This window comes from Eumetopias jubatus, unplaced genomic scaffold (assembly GCF_037043125.1).
Source record: "Eumetopias jubatus isolate StellerSeaLion01/CBP00866 unplaced genomic scaffold, mEumJub1_p1.0 scaffold_1, whole genome shotgun sequence".
Lineage (NCBI taxonomy): Eukaryota > Metazoa > Chordata > Mammalia > Carnivora > Otariidae > Eumetopias > Eumetopias jubatus.
Window position 1 is genome coordinate 85,649,995 of NW_028274807.1, and position 26,433 is coordinate 85,676,427.

Consider the following 26,433-nt stretch of genomic DNA (forward strand, 5'->3'; position numbering starts at 1 on the left):
TTCTGCCTGATTCTGCAGATGTGCTGGTTTCCGCTAGGAGATGGCAAGGGTACCTGGAATTTGATGTGAAGTAGCAGATGAGCCCCTCTCCTGCCTTGCTCTCCTTAATTTTCATACCTTCAAGCAAGGGTCAAGCACACCTCACATTCAGGTTCATGGATGATGCTTGCTTGTCCAATTACAGAGAGAACCTTTATTCAAAGTCATTCAAAACCTACAGTTTAAAATACTTCTAGATTAAATGCAATTTAAATTGAGACACCGTTTTTTTACCCTTCAGACTGATTAAGATATGTTGAGTTGGCCTATGTGGGGGAAATAGGCCCTCCTATACATTGTTGGTGGGAATAAAAACAGTAAACAATAACAATATCGACCTTAATCTTATATGCATACGCTGTTTCCCCAGCAATTCTTCATCTAGACATTTATGCTACAGGTAACTTCACACTGTGTAAGGATACTTGTTAGAGCATTGTTTATAGTAACAAAAAACTGGGAACAGCCTAAAGATGCCTGTGTAGGAAGTGGTTAAAATATAGAACTGTTGAGAAGAATGAAGCGCTCCGTGTGTGCTGATGTGGAGCAATTTCCAAGTCATATTACTAGATGAAAAAAGCAAAGTGCAAATCAGTGTGCAAAAGCAAGAAATGCATGCAAGGCATTCTGGTACACCCAGAACGCCACCGGCCTTCCATCTAGTTGGTTGTACCTATGGCAAATATTTTATATATATATGTGTATATATATACACACACACAGAGGCTACATTCTATATATACTGTGTGTGTGTGTATTTGGCCTTAAGATTATCTCTAGAAGACTACATAAGAAGGTAAGGACAGTCGGGCTCTGTGGGGAGGAACACAAAGCCTGAGAGTAGAGAGGAACCTACTGCCAGTCTTTACCTTTCTGTACTATTTACATTTTTATTATGTGCAAGTATTGCTTTAAAAAATAATTAAAACTCAATTATACAAACACTCTTAAGTTCAATAACCAGTTAACATTTTCGTAGTATATTAACCTCACATACTTACAATGCTTATACAATATTATTGCAACTGGGTAAAAATCAACACACATTTTGACAAGACTGGAAAGACATAAAATTTAAATAGTTATGTTTAGAATTTGGTTATAAGGTTTTGTTTCTATTTTCAAAATGTTTTCAAAGACATTACATTTGTTTTATAACATAAACATTTATTTTTTTAAGATTTTTTTTAATTTATTCATTTGAGAGAGTAAGAGAGCATAAGCTGGGGAGAGAGGCAGAGGGAGAGACAGAAGCGGACTTCCCACTGAGCCAGGAGCAGATGCGGGGCTCCATGTGGGACTCAATCCCAGGACCCAGACATTATGACCTGAACCAAAGGCAGACTCACTTAACCATCTGAGCTACCCAGGCACCCCTATAATATAAAAATTTATTGAGACAAAAAGTAAGAGAAATGTCAATGAATTAAGACAATGTCTTAATCATGCCATTTCAGGGAAAAAAAACCTGGTTCAGTTACTGGAACATTTTAATTTTGCAAATTCTACATATGAATTTATAACCAGACTACTTTGCTGGGAAAAGTTTCCAATTAGCAATAATGGCGCCTCAGATAAAAATCTCATTGGCTCCAACACTGCCACTGGGCAAAGTTCAACCAGACTATCTTACTAACGGACCTGGTTTCTTTGTATAGATCTTGATCAAAGAGCCAGGAATAAAGTGAAGATGGGTAAACAATTCTCACTTCCAACATAAATCCAGCCTTGCTGAAGAGATTTCAGAGGACTTAAGATTAAGAACTTTTTCCACATCAAGTATTCAGGCCACCACATCACTCTACTATTCCAAAGCCTCCTTGGATGTCGGAGTGAGTCTGCCTCCGATGGCCCAGCATTTGAGGACCTCGCCCTTTGGCACTCTTTCAGACTTCAGTCCCACACCTACTTCTGGTAAGCACAATTATATTGTCCCCGAGAATAAACGTACTTGTCTCCTAGAATTGGTTGAAAGCTCTCCGCTCCTTTCAATCTTCTCAGTCCTTTCAAGCCTTTTCTGAGCGCTCCAACCCTCGGGGACCGATCTTAAATACAGACAGCCCCTGTTGCCTGTACCCATCACTGCATTCTGCCATATGACATCTTTTGTACATTATTTAATTAGTCAGGGTTCCATATATTTTCCCTTTATACAGATAACACACTCTGAAAGAAGTTATTTCTCTTACTATCCTTGCACATTGTGGAATATTGCCCACCCAGAAAGGTACCGCTGTTTATTTTAGGCACTCAGTAAGTACCTACCAAGTGAATGACTCACATCTGTGACATTGTAATAGTTATGTTTTGCAGTCAGCTTTGTGTCTTTTAGATAAAATACACTGTTTCACAAATTTACAAATTCACAAATTCACAACAAATTACACATTTGTTTCACAAATGTTGTTCCCAGAACCAACATAGGTTACATTAAAAACATGACATGAATGTTACTGTGACTAATGCCAAAAAGGGGAATTGGGGAAATCTACAAAGAAGAAAGATATCTTAATTATTTCAATTAATGGAATAGCTCTTGACCTCAGATGCCCTCCGGGAGTGTGCAGTGATCTATCTAGCAAAGCCATATATGGTGATAGCTTGTCGTGGAGGCATATCCATAAAATGTTCTATCCTGGCAGATAGTCTCTGCAGGAAGCCCTGGTTATTAAGTGTAAAACAATAGGTCACTGCTTAAGAAATGGAATATGTTTTCCATTTGAGAAAATTCTATATAACCATCAAAACTCATGCGATACAGGAATATTCATTGACATGGAAAAATGTTCACTCTAATGCAGACTTCAACGACAGGTTATAAAGGAGCACATACACTATCCTTCTGTTTAAATACGTACACACATATATACGTAGTCATAGCAGAGAAAAGAGATTCGACTGGAATAGGCCGTATGTTAATGGTGGTTATCTCTAAGTGAAAAAAAATTTTGTGCTTTTCTCTGTTATTTCGATGTTTTACATTAACTATCCATTTATTTTTCTTAGTAAGGGGAGATGTTAACTTTTTACACTAACACTGATTATGTCAATTTCTTTTCCACCTGCCCTCTTTCTAACTTGTTTGTCCCCTTCACCACCCATATAAAACTAAGCAAGTTTCTGCTGTTAGGTTTATAGGCAGTCTGCATAACTAGAAGGTAGGGTCACACTGGAATGAGCAAACTCCTTGAAAAACTCTCAGCATCAAGATGAGGAGGTAAGCTCTTACTCAGTTTGAGAGGAAATCTGAGATCCCTGTTCACCTTTTGAGTTCTCTGATGTGTAATACTCACCACAGTTCTTCCAGAAGCCTGACTCATAAGTTACTCATAGAAATAGGTAGGCATACTGCCTTTCAGGCCAAACTGACACAATCCCTACTCATGCCCACTTGCCATTTCCATGTGCACACAAGAAGACATGTCCTCCATTCAGGTGTAGAAAAGCCTGTTGTAAATATGGTTAAAAAATTATATATATACACACTATATATATATATATATATATATATATATATATATATATATACACACACACACACACACAGAGACACACACTTGCACACCATGGGGCCACAGGCCGCTTTTCAGGTTTCCTAGTAAAGCAGGTTACCTAAATATGATACATATTGGCTCCAAAATCCAAAGAAACTCATCAAACATTGTGCCTCATTCTTTTTTTTTTTTAATTATTTATTTATTTGAGAGAGAGAGAGCACAAGGCGGGGGAGGCACAGAGGGAGAGGGAGAAGCAGATTCCCTGCTGAGCAGGACTCCGTCCCAAGACCCTGGGATCGTGACCTGAGCCGAAGGCAGACGCTTAACCAACTGAGCCACCCAGGCGCCCCATGCCTCATTCTTAGAGTTAGAGAGCTCAAGATGAAGAACTTGACCTTCATTCTTCTATATTATTAAATTCCTCTCTGGAGTTTCACTGGGACAGCAACCCCCTATATTTCTCAGAATATATCTTCTATCCTCTGTCACAGGACATCTGCCTCTTCCTGCTCTCCGGGTCCTGTCTGCACATTGTCATCACTATAGGGATTAACATGATGTCCTATAGATGTTGATGGCCAAGATGAGGAGTCAGCGCACTGCAGCCCATGGACCAAATCCAGCCTGCAGTTTGCTTTTGTAAATAAAGTTCTGTTGGAACCCAACCACATTCATCCATTCACATATTGTCTATGACTGCTTTTGTGCTACAACAGCAAAGTGCAACAGAAACCATACGGACCCAGGGTATTCATATCTGACCCTCTACAGGAAAAGTTTGCCAACCCCTGGTCAAGACCCCTACAGGTTTTATGTTATGATCCAGAATCGGAGAATTGGCGTGACCTTAGACTTGTGCTACTTATCCTCCAGGTGATGGCAAACCTGTTTATCTGAACGGAGCAAATACTTTCACCAGATCAGTAGCTGCAAACCGAATGCCAGGAGATGTATTAATTTGCTTCAGTAAGGAGATCATCTCTGGAATATCAGCCAAGTTGAAATCACCACCTCGTTAACTTTACCACAGTTCACCGTCATTCTCCATTCTAATGGGAAAAATAATGGGAAATGATGGGGGAAAGAATGTACATCCTGCGAGAGCAGGAACACAAGCAGGGGGAGTAGGAGAGGGAGAAGCAGGACTCCCGCAGAGCAGGGAGCTCCACGTGGGGCCCGATCCCAGGACCCTGGGATCATGACCTGAGCCGAAGGCAAACGCTTAACAACTGAGCCACCCAGGCACCCTCCTTGTCTTTTATGACATTCATATTTTTAATAAATACACTTACCATTTTTGTTTGGCTTATCTTTCCTTGTAATTTGATTGAATTACACTGAGGTTATATATTCGTGGTTGGCATACTGCCTGGGTCATGTTCTTCTCAGGGTACATCCCTATGTCCCTCATATCTGAGGTTAACTTTTGCGTGTATGATGTTAATTTTGCTCATCAGGTCAAATTGTTGCCTGACTTCTCCACTGCATTAATTACTGTTTAGCATGCGGTTACTTTTCCATCCTATTTTCACTTAACATTATAGAAGATTGAAAAGAAAAAAAAAACATTATAGAAGATTGGCAGAGACTCTAGTTTCCCTTCAACATCCATTCTCCAAAATTTTTAGCTGGTTATAATCATGTGACTAAGTCCTGTCCAGTGATGTGGGAACAGAAGTGACATGTGATTTCCAGGCATATGTTTTAGAGAGAAAGAGCATTTCTATTTCCCTTTTCTAGTTCCCTCTTCCCATTGGCTACGATTTAATGATGACAGCTGAGGCTAGATTAGTCATCTTGAACCACGCAGTGGAAGCTGCATGTGTAGAATGGCAGAGCAACAAGACAGAAGGAGCCTAACATCCTGGGAATTTCATGGAGGAGAGCCACCATACCAGCTGACACTCTACAAAGATAAGTAAACTTCCATCGCACTTGTGATATATTTTTGGTTTTATAATAGCTTTGGTACCTGTATTTTAACTAACATAGGTGTTTCCCCTCATTGCCACGGTTTTTATAATCGTTAATTGCTACATTATATTCCATCAAGTGATGTTAGTAAATTAACAACCATTCTCCTATTAAGTACGTATTATGTTTTCCCACTATTACATATATATAACTATATTCCACTATATTATACATATATATATAACATTATATCGTATATAATATATAGCATTATATACAATATACATTATATACAATATAATGCTATATATATAACATTATATATATATATAATTAGGAGTTTAGTGTATGTAACTTTTTCATTTTTGTGGATTACTTCCTTAAGATAAATTCCTAGATATGTGATTAGGCTAAAAATAGAAAAGAGATCGTAGCTCTAGGTAGGTTCTGTTCAAATGTTTTCCAAAAACCAACTCTGTGGTTGGATTCTGATGTGCAGTGCTGAACAACTTATGCTTTTGGATAATTAACTAAATGTGATGCTAAGTGATATGCTTTAGCAATTAATATATATAACTTAAAACAAATCAAAATGTGAATTAAGATTAATTTTAATTGATATGTTAGAGGATATTTATTTACATATTTCCCAATGTCAATAGTACTGCCATACTAATGAAATATATAAAAATTTGCAAAGTGGGCATATGTAGAACTACCATACAATCCAGCAATTCTGCTTCTAGGTATTTACCCAAAGAAAATGAAAACACTAATTTGAAAAGATATATGCATTACTATGTTCATCACAGCATCATTTCCAATAGCCAAGATATGGAAGCAACCTGAATGTCCATCCACGGATGAATGGATAAAGCAGATGTGACATTTATATATAATGAAATATTACTCAGCCATAAAAAAAAGAATGAATTCTTGCCATTTGTGACAACATGGACAGACCTAGAGGGTATTATGCTAAATGAAGTAAGTCAGACAGAAAAAGAGAAATAGCATGACTTTGCTTATATGTAAATTCTAAAAAACAAAACAAAACAGAAACCAACTCACAGATATAGAGAACAAACTGATGGTTGCAAGAAAAGGGTGTTGCTGGGGGGGAAATGGACGAAATAGGTGAAGGGGATTAAAAAGTACTAACAGTTGTAATAAGACACGGGGTTATAATGTACAGCATAGGGAATATAGTCAATAATATTGTAACTGCTTTAAATGGTGACAGATAACTAGACTTATTACAGTGACCATTTCCTAATGTATATAAATACTGAACTACTGTGCTATACACCTGAAACTACTACAATATTGCATGTCAATTATTCTTCAATAAAAATAAGAAAATATATTTTAAAAAAAGATGTGGGCATGTACCTGGAGAATATAATTCATCACATCATGACTAAGTTACTGCTTTTTCAATTCTCCATTTAATTACATCAAGAAAAGCCTCCATTTGGTACTGGTATGTTTTAACACCACTAATTTCCTTTTAAAATTCTCCATTTTCAACAAAAGGAGAGCCAGGCCTTAGGCTCAGAGCTTTGGGTGGGCAACAGAATCTAGGTGGAATATAATAGTTATATTAAAAAACTTTTTAATTATGACAAGGGCCTGATTTTCTATTCATAGTCATCATATAACATTTCTTTTTTCAAACTTAAAGTTTAAAAAGGTCAATTTAAAGAGAATATTAAGTATATATCATACGTGGAGGCAAAATAGAAACAGTTAAAATCAAGGACTGAAATTTGAGAAATAGTGACATAAGAGATTGAGCCCAGGAATTACTGCAAACTCTTTTTTGATCTCCAGCAGTGTATTTTTTTCTAATGAGAATAGTATGCTTAATTTACATTGTAGAATTTGGACTTTTTTTTTTTAAAGATTTTATTTATTTATTTGAGAGACAGAACGAGAGATAGAAAGCACAAGAGGGAAGAGGGTCAGAGGGAGAAGCAGACTCCCTGCCGAGCAGGAAGCCCGATGTGGGACTCGATCCTGGGACTCCAGGATCATGACCTGAGCCGAAGGCAGTCGCTCAACCAACTGAGCCACCCAGGCGCCCAGAATTTGGACTTCTTCCATGGTTTGGAAGTAGTGTCAAAAACATTGCCCATTGGCTCTAGTCTACCTGAAACTCCATTACTCTTTAAAGTCAATAGGCTTGAAGCAGAGACAGTATGGGATATTTAGTAATTTTCTTGAAAAAGGAGTGGACCATTTCAATCTTGCAGAGAGAAGTCTTCATCACCTATTATTTACTAGTGTAGTAGGCACTTTACATTGTCCCAGTAATTTTTACAACATTTCCAGGGGACGAAGATTATCATTTCTTTTAGAGATAGGGCTCAAAGCAGTGATGAAAATTTCCAAATATAAGATAAAATGGAAGATTAAATACAAAGTTCCTAGTACAGTGTCTGACACATGCAGCAGATACCAAGTAGATGATAGTCACCATTACTGTCCTGGTAATTAGCAAGCTCAGGATTTAGTCTGAGGTCTGCTCAATTCCAACAAGCCCACCATGCTGGGCTCTGTAGAATTGCAGAAGAAAAAAAAAAAATAAAGATAACCCAAAACAATATTAAATCCATGTATCATCCACTCAAAAGATCTTTACTCAATGTCTACTATGTTCCAGATGCAATGAATTGAGCTTATAAACATTCCATGTTGCCTTAGGCTAGCTTGGGATCCCACAGGTTGCTACAATGCCATTCTTCCTGTCAAACCCAGTGCATATAACTTCTACTTTAACATCTACCATTTATACTAAAGAGTAAACTCTTGGGAGGAAATATGTCTACTGTGTGACTAACATATAATAAGCTTAAATATTTGAATTAGAAAAAAATTACATAAAAATCAATATAAACATATATATACTAGCTTTATTAAAATTTCCCTTCAAGAAACACTTTCAAACCTTAAAAAAAAATTCATACGATCCCAGCTATGTTAAAAGAAGGAAGACTGGGGCGCCTGGGTGGCTCAGTCGTTAAGCGTCTGCCTTCGGCTCAGGTCATGATCCCAGCGTCCTGGGATCGAGCCCCGCAATGAGCTCCCTGCTCGGTGGGAAGCCCTGCGTCTCCCTCTCCCACTCCCCCTTGCTTGTGTTCCCTCTCTCGCTGTGTCTCTCTCTGTCAAATGAATAAATAAATCTAAAAAAAAAAAAAAAAAAAAAGGAAGACTGAAGGAAATTTCTCAAATTTCTTTATGGTTGGTGGCATTAATAGTATTTCTTATACTTTCGGTATTTCTATGTCGTGTTTTCTTACATCTATATTAGCAGAAAGGAGACAATAAAGGAAAATCTAATAATGCCAGAAAGTAACCTATAAATTCTTAAAAATGTTAACATAAATGTACATAGATGTAGCATAATTTACAATTACCATTCTCAAGACCTATCTGCCTCCATTCTCTTACAGTAAAACTGAATGATTCTTGTAAACAGAGGCTTAGGGACTGCTTGCCCTTCCCTCAAATCCTTTGTTAGAATTATGAGGTGGTAATTAGACTGCATTAGGGAATCTTCAGGATGAAATCTGGAAGTAGTTGGGTGAGGCAGCCCTCTTCTGGGGAAATAAGAAAATGCAACTACTCCAAAGGATCTTGGCTGGATTGTAAAGGGCACTAAGTGCCTCTCTGGGGCACAAGGATACTGAAAGGTATTTCCTGAAAACAATGGATTTTTGAAGCTAAAGGTCATTCTGGAAGTTGAAGTGTAAATATTTATTTCTGTAAGTATTGAGTATGTGTTTAAAATCTCTGAGCCTCAATTTCTTATCTGTAAAACATAGTAATAGTACCTCATACAGTGATTTTGAAATTAATGTGAAAAAATACAATCATTTAGGGCGCCTAGGTGGCTCAGATGGTTAAGCGTCTGCCTTCGGCTCAGGTCATGATCGCAGGGTCCTGGGATCAAGTCCTGAATCGGGCTCCCTGCTAGGCGGGGAGCCTGCTTCTCCCTCTGCCTCTGCCTCTCTCTCTCTCTGACTCTCATGAATAAATAAATAAAACATTAAAAAAAATACAATCATTTAGCACAGTGTTCCCCAGACAGTAAATGCTTAATAAATGATAGCCATTATTTCAGCTGTTACTCACATTTTATAATCTTTGCAGCAATCATTTTACATTGTGCAACTTTTCCAGTGTTTACAAAAAAAAAAGGACTCTAGGAATCTTAAGAGATTGCATCTAAGAAAAGGGGTGCAAGTGTGTATGCATTTTTTTTTAAAGATTTTATTTATTTATTTGAGAGGGAGAATGAGAGATAGCACGAGAGGAAAGAGGGTCAGAGGGAGAAGCAGACTCCCTGCCGAGCAGGGAGCCCGATGCGGGACTCGATCCCGGGACTCCAGGATCATGACCTCAGCCGAAGGCAGTCGCTTAACCAACTGAGCCACCCAGGCGCCCAAGTGTGTATGCATTTAAAAAGCATAATATACTATACCACATCTGAAACCAATGTAACATTGTGTGTCTACTATAGTTCAATAAAAATCACTTTAGTAACAAAAAAGTTTTAAGGCAGAAAGCATGAAAATATTCAACTGAGATTTGTTCACTGAAAAATTGTTTATTAAGATGTTAATGCTTAGTTTAGTAATTATGTAATTTAAAATTCTGAATCACCTCTGAATAATTTAGACATGTATGTAAACTACTATATTTCCTGATATTTAATATAATTAGACTTCTCTAACTTCCAATTATCAGACAAATGAAACATCAAACTTTCAAAGACACACCCTCAGGAGTTCATAAATTCCTATTTGCCCAATTTTTTTTAAATATATGATAAACCTTCTTAAAGGAGGAAGCCAAAATCCACAAATCAAAAGTCTTATTCTGCCTTTCACAATGTATATCAAATCATCACAATGTACACTTTAAATATCTTACATTTTGTCAATTATGCCTCAATAAAGCTGAAAAAAAAATGAAATCCCACACGAAAGTCTTAATCTAAACCAGTGTTGAGAAATAGTACAATGGAAGATCTTTTATTCATCGTGTGAGCAAAAATACAGAATATATTTATTGATTAATTTTCCCCTAAAGAGAATATACTTTGTATTTAGAGAAATAAAAGATTAATTGTCAGGAGTTGCTTTTGGAGAATAATCAATCAGCGCCTTATCAACAGTTGGATACTGATACCAGGGACCATCACCTCTCGCACGCATTAACCTTCGCACTTCCAGCTCCTGTAACCTATAACAAACAGGATAGCAGTATTGTGGGTCCAGCATTTCCAATTGCAAAGTTAATGGATTATCTCCATAAAGAATAACCACCAGAGAGTCTTTTGCTTTTGTGTAAAGTATTATCTAAAGTATTTTATGTGGGACCTCGGTCACCTGGCTTTGGAACCTATGGAGTCCCCCTCCGCGTCTGTGGGACTCGGGATTGTGTCCTCGACGGTCTCCCTCCATGCCTCCTGACGGCAGGATCTGGAATCGGGTCCCTAGCCCCTGTGAGAGACACACATACCCTGGCCAAACCCTGGGGATAGCTGAGGTAAAACCAGGTACACGGTTTACCGTTGAGACCACGGCTGCGGGGCGCGCCTGACTCCTTGCACCCGCGGGACGGCTCTGTTTCTGGACTGGAGCTTAGGGGGAGGAACTTTGCTTGGTGAGGTTGGAATCGGAGTGGGGAAATTATACATTACATTTTAATTTTCTGCAAATTACTATGCATGGTTTTTTAAAAAGTAATTCAAAATTATAATAAAAAAATAAATAAAGTATTTTATGTGGGGCGCCTGGGTGGCTCAGTCTTTAAGCATCTGCCTTCAGCTCAGGTCATGATCTGAGGATCCTGGGATCAAGCCCCACATCAGGCTCCCTGCTCATTGGGAAGCCTGCTTCTCCCTCTTCCTCTGCTGCTCCCCCTACTTGTGCTCTCTCTCTGTCAAATATATAAACAAAAATCTTAAAAATAAATAAAGCATTTTATGTAAAGTATTAATGTACCTCCATAGATCGATGTGTATGCATATATCTGATATGCACCTATAAGCAAAATTTGGGACTTATTTTTGACTTTCATTATTTTGCTAGGTGGTTAGCCAACAAATCCTGTTTTTAATCACCAAAACACCACTTGAATTGATAATCTGTTCTCTCCTCTTGTCCCTGCTCTTTATCTGGACAGATCACTTTCACATGAATGATGGTAATGCAGTTCCTGTCTTCTGGCCTTTTAGAAAACCTCTTGAGACCACATATTCCTGAAACAGTCCCTCTCCAAAGCAAACCATAAGAGACTCTTAACAATAGAGAACAAACTGAGCATTGCAGGAGGGGAGGTGGGCGGGGGACGGGCTAAATGGGTGCCGGGTATTAAGGAGGGCACTTGTGTTGAGCACTAGGTGTTACATGTAAAGCGATGAATCACTAAATTCTACTCATGAAACCAGTATTACACTATATATTAACTAACTAGAATTTAGATAAAAACTTGAAATAAAAAATGAGATAGTCTTTTCTCCATCAAACTTTTTCTTTCCATTCTTATAGACTACATATTAAATTTCTCATATGACTGGAAACTTATCATAGTTAAATAATTCACTTTATTAACCTTAACCAGCTCACTAACCCTATCCCCTGTCTATGAGAAACTACAAACCTTTGTGATTGTGTATCTAAGAGAGTCTATTCTTTCCTTTTTTTTTTTCAGGATTATATATCTTCATATTATCCTTTTTCTTTTCTACTCTTTAGAATGTAATTATCCAAAATGCAAATATTAAAATATTCATCAAAAGGACTGGTTAAATAAATTATGTTTCACCCTTATAAGAGACTACTAGGCATCTGTTAAAAAGAATGAGAAAAATCTGTATATAGTAAATACAGATGATACACATATGGTTAAATTAAAAAGGCAAGGTATAACATGAATATGTGTAGCATCTTCCCATTTCATTAAAAAATAGAAAGTAATCATCTGCGACTATGTATGAGTACACATGCAGAGAGTATTAAAAAGTCTGGAGGGCCGTAATAAATAGTCATCTCTAAGGAGAGACCATTATGGAAGATAGCCCCTTTCTATTTTGTATCTTTCTTTTATGCTTCAGTTTTCCAAATACCTAAATATACTTTTTAAAAAATGTAGGTACTCTCATTCCATCCTCACAATGGCATCGTTTCTTTGGGGGTAGAAGCCAGGGTTTTGTTTTTGTTTTTACTTTGTTTTGCTTGGAAATTGTTTAAAATCTCTACATGTCTAAGGAATTCTGGGCTCTGTCTTTTGGAACTCAAAGGTATATGTGTGAAGTCAAAAAAGACCAATGTTACGAAGTATGAGCCATATTGCTGTTCCACGCTTTTAAATACTTAACAACAATTCCATATGGTAACTATATACGTGTATAATTTCAAATCTAGGAAACAGGCCCATCATACGTTCCTTTAATCATTTAAATATTTTTTAATATCATAACAATTTTTATAAACTACAAAGTTTAAAAGAGAATAAACAGAAAGCAGATCAATGGTGGACTGGGGCCAGGAGGAAGGGATGGGGAATGACTGGAAAGAACCACAAAGAGGCTCAGTAGGTGCTGGAAATGATCTTGACTGTGGTCGTTACACAGCTATTTACCTTTGTCAAAAACCTATCAAACTTAATGGGTACATGTGACTGTATGTAAACCTCACTACAAACACTAAGATAAATCTCAGACAGGATCACATTTAAAAGTAGCAAAAGGAAACATGACTGAACATTTAAAATAATTTGGACTTATATATTTGCTTATTTAATCACTATCAGAGACCTATGCATGACACAAAATCCCAAAAGCTAAAGAAGACTGACAAACCTGACAATAATCAAATGAGTAAATATATATAAAGTAATTAAAACACTAATACATAGTAAGCGTTCAGAAACATATTAGCTACTACTATACTTTTGTTATCTGAAACATAAAAACACTTTAGTTGCAAAAAAATTCTACACTATCAAAAGACAAATGACAAGTTGGGAAAACATAATTGCACCAAAACCCAAAAGAGGTATTTTAATTAAATGTATAAATTAGTAGAAAAATGGGCAATTTACAGGACAACAAATACAAACAACCAACAGATACATGAAAAAATACTCAACCTTACCAAAAAAAAAAACAAAATTAAAATAATAACATTTTCCAACTATCTTATCAGCAAAATGTTTAGGTTTGATAAATTCCATTTACAGGGAAAGGCATGGAAAACAGAAATTATCATGTATTAGTGGCAGAAAAAACAACTGGTACAACTTTTTGGAAAAGAGTTTGGCAACATCTGTCTAAAATTTAAAACATAAAACATTTGGTTTATCAGTGCCACAGCTAGGAATTTATATTTCAGATACACTAAATACGCAGAAATCTATATATGAGGATATTCACCATAGCACTATGTATATTATCAAAAAACTTGGAAAGAACCTAAGTACTAACAACATGGGATTGTTTAAAAAAAAAAAACCCTAAGTACCAACAACATGGGACCAGTGAAATATATGATGCAGCCATTAAAACAAATGGGGTATATACTATTATAGAAAGATCACCAAGATATATTTAAGTGAAATGAAGACAGGGTGCAAAACAGTACTTATAAGAGGATTCTATTTGTATTAATATATTTTTATTTATATTTTTATTTAAATTCAATTAGCCAACATATATATATATATATATATATATAGTCGCAGATATATATAGCCTACATCATTACTTTCAGATGTAGTGTTCAATAATTCATCAGTTGTGTATAACACCCAGTGCTCATCGCATCACGTGCCCTCCTTAACGCCCATCACCCAATTACTCCATCCTCCCACCCACCTCCCCTCCAGCAATCCTACCGTTAAGTGTCTCTCATGGTTTTTCTCCCTCTCTGATGACTTCGCATTCAGTTTTCCCTCCCTTCCCTTATGGTCCTCTTCACTGTTACTTATATTTCACATAGGAGTGAAACCGTGTGATAACTGTCTTTCTCTGATTGACTTATGTCGCTCAGCATAATACCCTCCAGTTCCTTCCACATCGATGTAAAGGGTAAGTATTAGTGTTAATATATTTTTAATGCATAATTTTTTTTATGAACAGAAAAAAAAAAGAACTAAGTAGTAGTCACCTATAAGGATGAGACTAGGCAGAAGAGGAAAGGAAATTGGGAATAGGAGCAGAGGGAGGGGAGGGCTGCCTTGCACTCAAGAGTGGGATATTTTAAAAAGAATTCCTCTTATTCTGACAGATATTATCAACTAGTAGTCTCTCAGTCTCCAACTTATAAACTCCACTCTAAACAAGCTATTCCCTATCTTTACCCTTTTACATGGAGCATTCTGTAGTGCTGATATAGTTTATTAAATTTTTTTTTCATGGCTTACAATAGTAAGAAAGGATTTTCTTCCTTGCCCCCCCTTCCCACTTTATTTATTTATTACCGTAAATCAGCCTTTTCAGCTTCAATCTGAAGGATAGCCATTGTTTTTTCATAATTCTTTTCAGGGCTATCCAAGAAAGTTCGGGCAATCCATCTTGATATAGGATGCTACAAGAGAAAATCTGTTTATTTTCTGAACAGTACTTTGCTCTTCCAGTTTCCTATTCTTTAAAATGGCCATCTCAGGTAAACTAATAATACTTCAATGCCAACTACTAATTTTAATCCATTAGGTGGATACTATTTTTGTCCCCATTTTATAGATGGGCAAATTGCACTAAGTGTCAGCAGCTGGACTCAAACGAGGTCTGTCTGACTCCAAAACCTGTGCTCTTCGCCATTATACTACACTGAGTACTTTGAGTGGCAGATTTAGGAGCCAAACCCAGGGTTTGGTGATCAAAAACTGAAGCTCCTTCTCTCAGCACAGAGAAACTACGACCTGCCTTAATGTATGATAATGATACATTTCTTTTCTGAAATACAGTTCATTCAGATAATAAAACATGATAGTATTCACTCTAATCAAGGCCATCTCACCACAACACTTGTAAAGGCAAGTAACAGATTTAACTTTAGGTTTTAGTAGCAGTGACAGTGTAGTAAAATGACTAACAGTACAGGCTGTCGGGCCAAGCCTACCTAGGTTCCAATACTGACCCTAATTCTTGGACAGGTCACTTACCCTCTTTTAAGCCTGTCTCTTCATCTCTGAATTGGGAATAATAATAGCACATTTCACACGGAATTGGAGAATATTTGCAAAATACTACCACAGTGCCTGCTACACAGTCGGTGCTCAAAAAAGAGCAGCTAGCATTAGCATGGGTAACATCCTTCCTCAGGCACTGAACTTAGGATAAATTCTGACTGTTACTCTGCTAGGATAAGAACACACTAGAGTCATACTTTAAAAAACCGTAACGATCAAAGTAATAAAATGCAGAAAATTACCAAAAGAAGTTGCTTGTAAAGAGTGAGCACAAAACATGCCATCTACTTGATATCAAAAACTGAATATAAAACAATAGCATAATTGCTAAATAAAGACATTAATCAGTGCACTGACAAGACACCTAACAGAAAGTAACTTTCAATGACGCATACCCACCTTGAAATATTCCCAGTGTTCTGGGATGTAGCCTTCTGGAATCTCTGCTAACTCAGCTTCACCTAGTAAGAGAAAATAGTGATGTCCAATTTTAGTATCAAGAGTTTATAATATTAATTCTTCCCCATTTAAGTAAGAAACCAACTTCTTGTGGTTTTAAAGGAACTTTTGTTTGTACCAATGAGATTCAAACACAGCTGACCCTTGAACAACATGGGTTTGAATGGCCTGGGTCTACTTACACATGGGTTTTTTACAGTACAGTACTGTAAATGTATTTTCTCTTCCTTAAGATTTTCTTAACATTTTTTCTCTAGCTTACTTTTTCATTTAATTTTATTTATTTGAGAGAGAGCATGTGCGCAGGTGGGGAGGGGCAGAGGAAGAGGAAGAAGGAGAGAAGCAGACTCCCCGCTGGGGAGTGGCCAAGCTTGATGCGGGGCTGGATCCTACAACCACAAAATCATGGCCTGAGCCTAAACCAAGAGTTGGACACTTAACCGACTGAGCCACCCAGAGCCCCTCTAGCTTACTTATTATATAAGAATACAGTATATAATACAAAAAACAGTCAAAGTATGTGTTAGTTATTGATAAGGCTTCTAGTCAACAATAGGCTATTAGTAAAGTTTTGGGGGGAGTCAAAAATTATATGTGATTTTTGACTGAGCAGGGGGTTGACACACTGACATTATTCAAAGATCGACTGTATTTTAATTACTTTAATGTGGTTGAAAATCATTTCATTCATTAGATATTTTTTAGATGTCTTCAATGTGTAAGGCATTGCCTATAGGCATTATATTAGAGTTTCAAACTTTGTTTTTATATAGTATAACAAAATATAATAAAAGACACATTATTCCTTCTGGTTTTCCCTATCACTACTAGACAAAACATTTTAGGATTCAAGATGTTAGAAGTACTTTGGGCAGAATTTCCCATGAAAATCTAATATTAGCTGTCTTTCACAAATTTCATTCTTTTTTAGATTATAATTTTATGTGTTCCAAGATGGATAAAAAAAAAAATTCTTCCATCCCTCAGCCTCTCTTCCACTTCTATTTCTATTTTCCTTATTCTGGTTTGTCAAAGCTGGTTTGGAAAAGCTTTCTGAAGCCTTTTGTGGCCTCTACAGAGTTGATGACCTTAAAGGCTGTTGGAGCAAAAAAAAAATGTTTAAAAAAAAACATTGTATACTATTGCAGATTGAGATTTGGTTACTGTAAAATAAAATCCCTATGTTTAATAAAATGCCTATGTTTATTATTTAAATAACTTTTCTTGGGGAGCCTGTGTGGCTCAGTCAGTGAAGCATGTGCCTTCAGCTCAGGTTATGATCCCAGGATCCTGGGATCAAGTCCCGCATTGAGCTCTCTGCTCAGCAGGGAGCCTGCTTCTCCTTCTCCTTCTGTCTGCCGTTTCCCCTGTTTGTGCTCTCTCTCTCTGTCAAATAAATAAATAAAATCTTTAAAAAAAAAAAAGGATTAAAAAACAAATAACTTTTCTTTATAACATCCATAATTTCTTTGTTATTAATGTACATAGGTTTTAGTCGGAGAGGTACTTACCAATGAATATATTCACCAGAGTTATGCCAGTTGCTACTGGAATCCCAGTCAACAAAATGTAGAATTTCTGTTGAGATTAAAAAATAGTTTTCAGGGGTGCCTGGGTGGCTCAGTTGTTAAGCATCTGCCTGCAGTTCGGGTCATAGTCCCAGGGTCCTAGGATGGAGCCCCACATCGGGCTCCCTGATCTGCAGGAAGCCTGCTTCTCCCTCTCCCACTCCCTCTGCTTATGTTCCCTCTCTTGCTGTGTCTCTGTCAAATAAATAAATAAAATCTTTAAAAAAAAAAGTTTTCAAATAACCATTTCTTAACTCTTTCCCCACTCTCAAACTGTCTACAATTTTTTATTTCTTTACATTGCCTGTAAAATAAACTTGCCAAATTGAAGATGTGATACCAAATTATTTCTGAGGTTTTCTTTTACTCTTTTACAGATGCCTATATTTGGTACCAAAAATGAAAGAAAAAAGTAAGGATTAATTGTACAAGTATAATACAATATCTATTTAAGTGATTTTTCATTTTTTGGTTAACACAATGAAATAAAAGTTGAAAAGTTTTTGTATTAAGATAAAAATGTTAAAAACATTTGAGTGATTTCAACCACTGTAGAGTTTGAGTTGGTCATAACAAGAAAAGTGGGAGCTCAACCAAGAGGAGGGATATTAAGCACAAAGGGCAAGCAAAAGGTCTAGAGGGCAGCCATTGCTGAAATGGTCACAGCTGTAGGAACAGTGGCAGAGAATCCACACAATCTTCCATCTTCCAAGCCTCTACTTTTCCATTACAGAGCCTTGAAATACAAATATACAGCCAGTAGCTCACTTGATCCTCTGAAATCAATGTTCCTGAACAATACAGAAATAAAAAATTATAACCCAAAATAATGGAGTTACTTATTTAAAGAAGTCTTCCAGTGAGTTCCTTGGTAATTTAAAGAATATTTTAGGGCAACCCTGTCGGGACCCCTCTCATTCTTGAGAGCCTTTTCTGTATCTTCACTTAATAAACTTGTATCTTTTTACTCAAAAAAAAAAAAAAAAAAAGAATATTTTAGTAATACAGATAACTATCCCCAAACAAATCCATTTTCAAAGTTCTATAATTTATAGATTTTGGTGTGTGTGTGTATGCAGGGAACACAGATTATATTTCAAAACCCCACAATCTTAAAAATAAGGGAATGGCTCAAATTTTACCTCCAATACAATGAATCCTTTTTATGAAGTAAAGGTTCACTAATTTAAAAAGAAATTCAGGAATAAATCAGACATTACTACAAAATCTCAATATCTATTGAGAAAATAAATATGAATTTACAAAATAACATCTTTCATAAAATGAAAGATGTTCTCTAGACAAAAAAAAAAAAAACCCACATTCCTATTTGTATGTAAAGAGTTTAGTTCAGAAAAGTTTTTTAACTCACCAATAAACTCAAAAAACGCCTGTCATAGAATCCAGATGGTTTGATGATAAACAGTCTCTTCCCATGGTCTCCACTGTGTCGCACAGGAGCTGGAAATATTAAATTACCCTGTTATATGCAAGGCTCAAGGTATACTGTTATATTCTGAGATCAAATCAGGTTATAAGAAAATGTACATGCATAAATTTTTAATATGAATTAAGATAAAAATACGTATTTGACTACTAAAGGCAGAGCAGATATCTTTAAACAGAGACTGGTATACTGTTGTAAACTATAGTTCTATTTTTATTCAACGTTAAAGAAATATCTAAATAATTGTTTGAATTTGTTTCCATAGCAGGCAGGGAGGTCAAATACTCTTGGTGGGCTACTTTGTTTACCTCTACAATAAATATTTGCTAAAGCTATTAAATAAAGAAACTTAATTTAAATTGTGTCATTTCATATGATGAGGCAATATACATTAGGGGCTCACAGCAAAATAGATGGAAAAACATTTATTCAACATATCTCCAGCAGGAATTTGAACTTGTTCGAAAGTAAACACTCAATCTCGATAAAATCACTCTGTAAGCCATTTCTGATTGTGAATATCGTCCTCTTCAAATTCTCCCTCAGATGGTATGTAATCAACTCTCACTGGAGATAAACTGAGGCAAAATTTCACTCCTGATCTTATTTCTACACGATTTCCCTTTCTTGGATGTCTGGAAGGACCATTGCAAACACTGTAAGCCCTTTCTGCTGGAAGCAGGAAAGGATCTCACTGTTACTGGGAAACTGAAGTTACTGCTTCTGTTGTGTGTAACTGTATTCAAGGAAATTCACATGAGAATCACTGTGGGATAAAAAACTAATTGCCATTAAAGGAATTTCAGTCATGATAGCGGTCATAAAGATTTGTATCCTTTGTTCAAGCTTAAATGTCTGGAATGCCCTCCCCTCTCCTGAAATCTCTTCTTTAGGCCCAGATGGCATTTTATCCTCCAAGGAACTAACCCTCTTCCCAAGCATATGAGATCTCTCCTACCTTTGAACTGCTGTATATTCTAGTGATATTCATACTTGCTTGCACTGCTCCCACTGGAATATAAATGTCTTGAAGGCAGGAACTGCATTCTTAATTTTGGTATCACCTCCAGCAGCTTGCGATGAATTTAGGTTAATTCATAAGAGAATTAGAAGCTGGCATGAATTCACTGGGTACAATTCATACCATTAAGGCTTCTACAATAACAAGAGAATGTGACAAAGTAATTATGTACTTCAGAAAATAATTTGAAAGATACAATGGAATTCTTTGTGGACTAGGTGGGGAAAAAAGGGCTGGATAACAGTATAAACCACTCATTAATTCAATAAATATCTAAGTGCCTACTACGTGCAGGTCCTGTGCTAGGCCTACAGTCTAAAACAGATATAGATTCCGCTGGGAGCAACAAACATAGTTAGACATCTATAAGGACAACAAAGAGAAGAAACAGGATGCAATGTCAGCAAAAAAACAGGCCCAGAAGTTCCTATTTACACAGGATGGTGAGGGTGGGGGAGTATAAAGAAGGTGCATTATAAGCTGAGAGAAACAGCAAGTTAGGTGAATTTGTAATGGGTAATTGATTGATTGATTACATCCAAAAGGTGCTGGTTACTTAATTCAATAACCTGCCAAAAGGCTCTCTCCATAGCCCTGAGAGGTCAAGACTTCTATACATGGCCTGGATGAGGTGAAAATATGCCTGATGACACAAAGCTACTACTACAAGAGTGGTTACTACACTGAGGATGAAGTGGGATCCCAAAAGTCTTCATACACATTTACAAAAGGCTGATTCTAAAAGGATTAAATATAGTAAGTGGAAAGTCCTGACTGCATTCCCCAAAAGTTGCTCACAGATTTAAGAAGAGTCATTGGTGTGATGTGGTTACTAAGAAGGCCAAAGACAGTTCAATCCTAATATTATGTACTAGAAGCATAGGGTCAAAACAGGAGCACCCACCCCCATCTCCTAACCACACCTGCAGAAGTGTGTCCATCCCAGAGTACACTATTTTAGAGAAAACAATCTGGAGCACACCCCAATTTAAGCAACCAGGATGGCAAACAACCTGGAAACTGATACAGTGAGCCTTAAAGAACTGAAACCGATTGGCCTACAAAAAAGAAGTCTGGGTAGAAACCAGTAAGTGCCTTTAAATAGCTGAAGGGCTATCACATGACAAAGGGCTTACACTATTCTGTATTGACCTGAAAGGAAGAACCAGGATCAAGAAAGAGTAATTTTCAGCTTAATACAAGGAAGAAGTTTCTAACAATTTTACTGGTTCAAAATAAAATTGGATTGCATCTCCAGTTCCCCTTTATGGAGTTATGCAAGTATCAACAATGGGATGTAACAAGGATACTCTGGGGGTTGGCCTAGAGGATTTCTAAGGTCCTTTTCCTCAAAGAATCTGAACTTATGGCCTGTCTTAGAAAAAAAGGGCATACCATTGGACCTTATCAGTCTCAATGATTCCCTTCCAACTCCAAGAACTCGTTCCAGGCTTCATGTTTTTGCACTTACTTTCCTCTTTGCCCAAAAGCTTTTCCCCAGGCTTTTTGAATAGTCACCTCCACACCTCATCCTTCAGGGCCAAGATCAAATGTAACCTCCTCGAAAAGGTCTTCTCTGCCTATCGAAAGCTGGCCTCCCACTTATCCTCCTTAACATCATTCGGTTAGTTCCTTTAGAACAATACACACTAAGCCTGATTTTTTTTTTTTAAGCCTGATTACTTTGTTAAAGTCCATCAGGTCAAGGACTGTATTATTCAGCACTGTATCTCCAGTACCCTTCAGTGTCTGCCACATGGTAGGTGCTCCATAAATATTGTTGAATTTACATTTCTTAAGTAAATTAAATGTTAGTCAGGATCCTTCCTCGCCTTCTGAAAGTAAATCTACTCAGAAGAAACAGCGTACTCCCAATTTTCCTTTTCAATCCGGCAGACAGGCAGGCAGGCAGACAGAAAGACACACACACACAAACACACATACCCCACAGAGAGAGCGAGATGGATTATGCTCTGCATGGTTTTGGGGACAACTGATTATGAATAACACTATTAATAGATATGGAAAATGTAACAAACAAAAAACTATAGAAGAATACTTGGTCTGGCTGCATTCTAGTTAACATTAATGCAGTTAGGAAAGCGAACTGCTTGCTTTCTTTACATATAATTACCTTACTGTTAAACAACAATTACTCGTGTCATTAAATGTGGTAAATAACTATTATTACTATTAGCTGTTCTAAAGTGTACTTCATAGCACTAAACTCTTTTCAAATATTCTGAGCCTTCATGATTTGTTGTTGATGTAGTAAGGCCATCTGCTTACAATCTAAAAATATTAGGGTGAACACTGCTTACAACCAGGTGACTGCCAGGATTTCTGGAACTCAGATTCTCCTTCCACCAAAATACGCATCTTCTACCATTCTCTAAAACCTGGACTTCCTCAACTAGGTATTCATTTAGCTATATGAAACTCAAGTCTCAAAAACCAATTTTTTTAAATGCAAATAACCTCAGGAAAGCTGTTTTTGATAACTGTGATATTTGTGAGGATCAAATAAGATAATGTAGATTTTGTGTCTTCATTACAACAATCGAAAATCAGCCACTTTCTTTCTCTCATTCTCAGACTACTCCCAGTTAATGACTCCACCAACTCAATTACCCAGGGTAAAAATCACACTCATCTTCCTTGCACCTACCCCTTGCTCACCAGCTGACAAGGCCTCTTGATTCTACGATTCAAACTTTGTATTTCTTTCCATGCCCTCTTCACCTCACTCACTGGCTTAAGTAATCAAGACCTCCTCAGAAGCCAACCAATATTTAGAAGCATCTTCCCAAAACACTACTGATGTTGCTCTCAGCTAAAACATTCACTCTCTGCAGCCTACAAGAGTTAAGATAACTTTGGTTTTGTAATCAGTCCCTCCACTCCCCCAATTTAATCCCAACTTCCCCTTCTTAAGCCTTCTCGCTCAACACCTACCTATCGCAAGCGCCCCATATTCACATACATCAAAAAATACATCCTCTATTTTTCTGCCAATTGCACCTGTCAAAACTATCCAGAATCTAGTTAAAATGTCCCACCTTCTATGTCTGAATTAACTCCATACTGCTTTGTTTATATAATCATTTAAATACTCTTCTCAGTTTTTTTATTTTTTTATTTTTATTTTTTTTTAAAGATTTTATTTATTTATTTGAGAGATAGAGAGCAAGAGAGGGAGGAGGGTCAGAGGGAGAAGCAGACTCCCCGCTGAGCAGGGGGGATGCGGGACTCGATCCCAGGACTCCAGGATCATGACCTGAGCCGAAGGCAGTCGCTTAACTAACTGAGCCACCCAGGCGCCCCAACTTCTCAGTTTTTTTAAACCATAATATGCACACATCAGTCTTCAAGTTAAAGCTCCTGCAGCTGAGGGAAGAACTTAAGTTCATTCCTGGAATCCTTTGATATAAGACAATAAATAATGTAAATAGAATACTTGTATGTGCTTACTTCCTGAGAAAGGTTTTCAATGACAGTGAATGAAGATAACGTGACAGTACCAAATGTTTAAGACAGGGGTGGCCACAAGGCTCTGTAGAAGGCTAATGCTTCTAAATCCAGGTGCTGTAGATTTTCCCACTCACTCTTCACAACGCCCTTATGAGGTAGGTTAAAATTATCCTCCTCTTTTTTTTTAAAGCAGTTCTTATGTTAAGATATAAGTACCTTTCAAAATGACATTCTAGAAAAATGCAAATTTATGCAGAAACATATTTCAGGGTTATAAATTCTTGTCAGTAGGAAAGAGATTAGATTTATTTTCTCTGTTAACAGAATTTATAAACATACTTGTAATAAACATCCTCTTTTTTAAAAGATGAAGACACGTAGGTTCCAAGTAATTGCCTTCCGCTTAGCTTCCAAGATATGATGACCCAATGTCACACAGCTACTAAACTCTGGAGCCAGGATTTGAAAGTAGGCAGTCTAGCTCCAGGGAAAACAAAACAAGGCAAGGTTCTCTACACTGCTGAGTCTCATAGGGGCAGACATAAGCAATAATACAGCAGATTAAAACCTTTCATTCAACTGTGATAGATGAGACCACCTGCAAAATACCTTTGAAAGCAGGTATAAGGCTGAAACACAGTAACTCTAGTGTAGCTATTAGATCCTTTCCTGCTCCCAGTGGAAAGGGTGTAGATTATCTGTATACATCCTTCCAGAACTCCAAGAATGGGGAATAATGTATAAAGAGGATCTGGGAGTGAGATTTTACCTTAGTTTAGTTTATCTCCAGCAAAGCATGATTAAATACTATCCCCAGCAAATATTTGAAGAGGATATTTGTAATCAAAAATGGCTTACAAACAGAATTTATCAAAGAATGTTTGCACATGTAGTTTTTTAACAGGTTCAAATTCCTGCTGGAAATTTGTTGAATACCACTAGTTCTTTCCAACATTTTTGAAACAAGTCTCTGTATAATGCCTCATCATGTGAAGTGACATAACTCAAATTAAATTGGAAGAAGAATAAAGGAGTAAACAGAGAAAGGTATTTTGAGGGTGGAGAACTTTTTGGCTTCACTTCCTCTCTACCTGCTTCTATTGCATAGGGCAGATAGCTCATAGTATATTTTTTACCAAGAGCATTAAATGAATTAATACCTTTAAAATCTTAGGATGGTACACGGCACATAGGTGTTCAATAAATGTTAGCTACTGTTATTATTAAATTTGATGCAGTACTGCATGATTTTTGTCATAACTGTCACAGTTCCTTCATTAGTAAAATGGGGATACTAACATTGTACTTACTTTGCAGTCTTTGAAAGAATTAGATTGAATACAAGGCATCTGAGGCTTTGCTATTACCATTATTCATCCTCCTACAAGTCAATACACAGTCTCCAAGAAGCTCCAACTAGCCTTTCCATGACTTTCCTTTACCTAGCGACTTTTCCTTCATGGGCCCCTTCCTCCCTGAGAAGATATTAAAATTATTATTTTATGACTGCGTTGATATAAAACGAATACAATCCAGGCTGGATTCATTACCACATATCATTAACATTAACCCTAAAAACGCAGGGTTTGTGTTTTTTTTCTTCTGGATTTAAAATAAATTTAAATTAAAACATTTTCATGGACCCTAAAAGTACCGTGTAGGCACTGTACCTACTTAATGAGTTAGCCCTGAGCCTCTCCACCTGCCTACGTATTACTTAGCATCGGTGGGCTCCTGGACAACATGACTTCCAATATTGTGGGACTAGCACCTAGTGCGGGGGAACGTACAAAGAATCTGGTGCCTGAGAAACACAGGTCTCAGCTCCATGCCTTTTTAACCTCAACTTCATCCGCAAACTCACACCAACTGGAATGGCTGAGAGGCAAAGTGTTCACAAATGCTAATTAACAATTTAAAAGCGAACGATCTGATTCCTTCAGGAAAACCCATGTCTCCTCACAAAGACCACGCTCCGTCTCTCCTCTCAAACCGCAGGCCCGCAATTTCTCCCAGATCTCACCAAGGTCACCCGGGAAGAGTTCTCCATCTCTCACCCCACATCCCCTGAGCGCGCTTTCTCCCAAATCTAGCACCCACCGACAGTCTTCGGAAAGCCACGGGTGAGGAAGCCCCCGAATCCAAGCCGAGTACCAAGCCGGTGGCCGGAGAGAGCGGCCACTGCAGTGACCGAAGCCCGCTGCAATAAACTCATGGCCGCCATAGCTACTAAGGGCAATTGAAAAACTGGGGCGAGTAACGGGAGCCGAAAGAGCCAATTTACGAACCAGGGCGAAGGCGGAAAGTGGCCATGTTGAGTGAGGGCAAAGCCTACTTCTGTTTTCTCCATCCGGTCGGCGGAAGTGACGTTATTGGAGGAAACCAGCGTTGTGCTTACTTCTGTGGAAATATGGCTGCGGCCGGTTTCGGCGTTCTTTGCAGAAAAGTCTTAATCGGCCTCAAGGTTTCCAGGTCGCTTTTAAATCCTAAGGCCCTAGCTAGCACAGGGTAAGTGATGTGAGGAGTAGGTTTGTTCTCCTCTCCGACTTTAGATCTTGTTTGGCTGCCGAGATGCTGAAAACAGCTGAGAGGCCGTGCGGATGGCTGAGACCGAACGCACTTGGGTGAGGAGGGAATGACCTTAGAAAAGTCGCTCATCTCCGACATTTCCGTTCTTTCCTCAAACGTTTTGTTGTCTCCTCCTGTGGACCAGGCAGTCCAGGGGGTCTGTGCATATCCAGTATTTGTTGAATTAAGCCTAGAGATAACAGAAGCATCCTATTTGGCTGGGTGAGTTGCACTGAAGAGTTTTTG

The 26,433-nt window shown here is 37.5% G+C and overlaps 2 protein-coding genes, 1 long non-coding RNA gene and 1 pseudogene across 5 annotated transcripts in view; 2 read left to right on the plus strand and 2 right to left on the minus strand.

Moving 5' to 3' along the window:
• Nucleotides 1-1,247: 1,247 nt before the first annotated feature.
• LOC148165029 (uncharacterized) lies at nucleotides 1,248-4,841 on the plus strand. Its single transcript, XR_015768734.1, has 2 exons — nucleotides 1,248-1,953; nucleotides 4,028-4,841. It is a non-coding gene; the product is annotated as an uncharacterized LOC148165029 (long non-coding RNA).
• LOC114207191 (U4 spliceosomal RNA) lies at nucleotides 1,524-1,655 on the minus strand (annotated as a pseudogene).
• NDUFB5 (NADH:ubiquinone oxidoreductase subunit B5) lies at nucleotides 3,590-25,933 on the minus strand. 2 transcript variants are annotated; one of them, XM_028100834.2, is made up of 6 exons: nucleotides 25,720-25,919; nucleotides 19,053-19,141; nucleotides 17,624-17,690; nucleotides 16,053-16,114; nucleotides 14,943-15,049; nucleotides 3,590-4,585 (listed from the first exon to the last, which is right to left on the minus strand). In XM_028100834.2, the coding sequence occupies exons 1-6, from the start codon at nucleotides 25,841-25,843 to the stop codon at nucleotides 4,558-4,560; spliced, it is 477 nt and encodes a 158-aa protein (XP_027956635.1). In that variant the 5' UTR covers nucleotides 25,844-25,919; the 3' UTR covers nucleotides 3,590-4,557. The 2 variants fall into 2 exon arrangements, with proteins under 2 accessions (XP_027956635.1, XP_027956636.1); XM_028100835.2 differs by lacking the exon at nucleotides 3,590-4,585 and adding an exon at nucleotides 10,043-10,700 and having other exon boundaries at nucleotides 25,720-25,933.
• MRPL47 (mitochondrial ribosomal protein L47) overlaps nucleotides 25,909-26,433 on the plus strand; it is a 40,559-nt gene continuing 40,034 nt past the window's right edge. The window contains exon 1 of one of the 2 annotated variants that reach the window (XM_028100833.2): nucleotides 25,909-26,127. In XM_028100833.2, the coding sequence (XP_027956634.2) occupies nucleotides 25,931-26,127 (197 nt within the window). In that variant the 5' untranslated portion in view covers nucleotides 25,909-25,930. The remainder of the gene's footprint in view (nucleotides 26,128-26,433) is intronic. The other variant, XM_028100832.2, reaches the window with a different exon arrangement.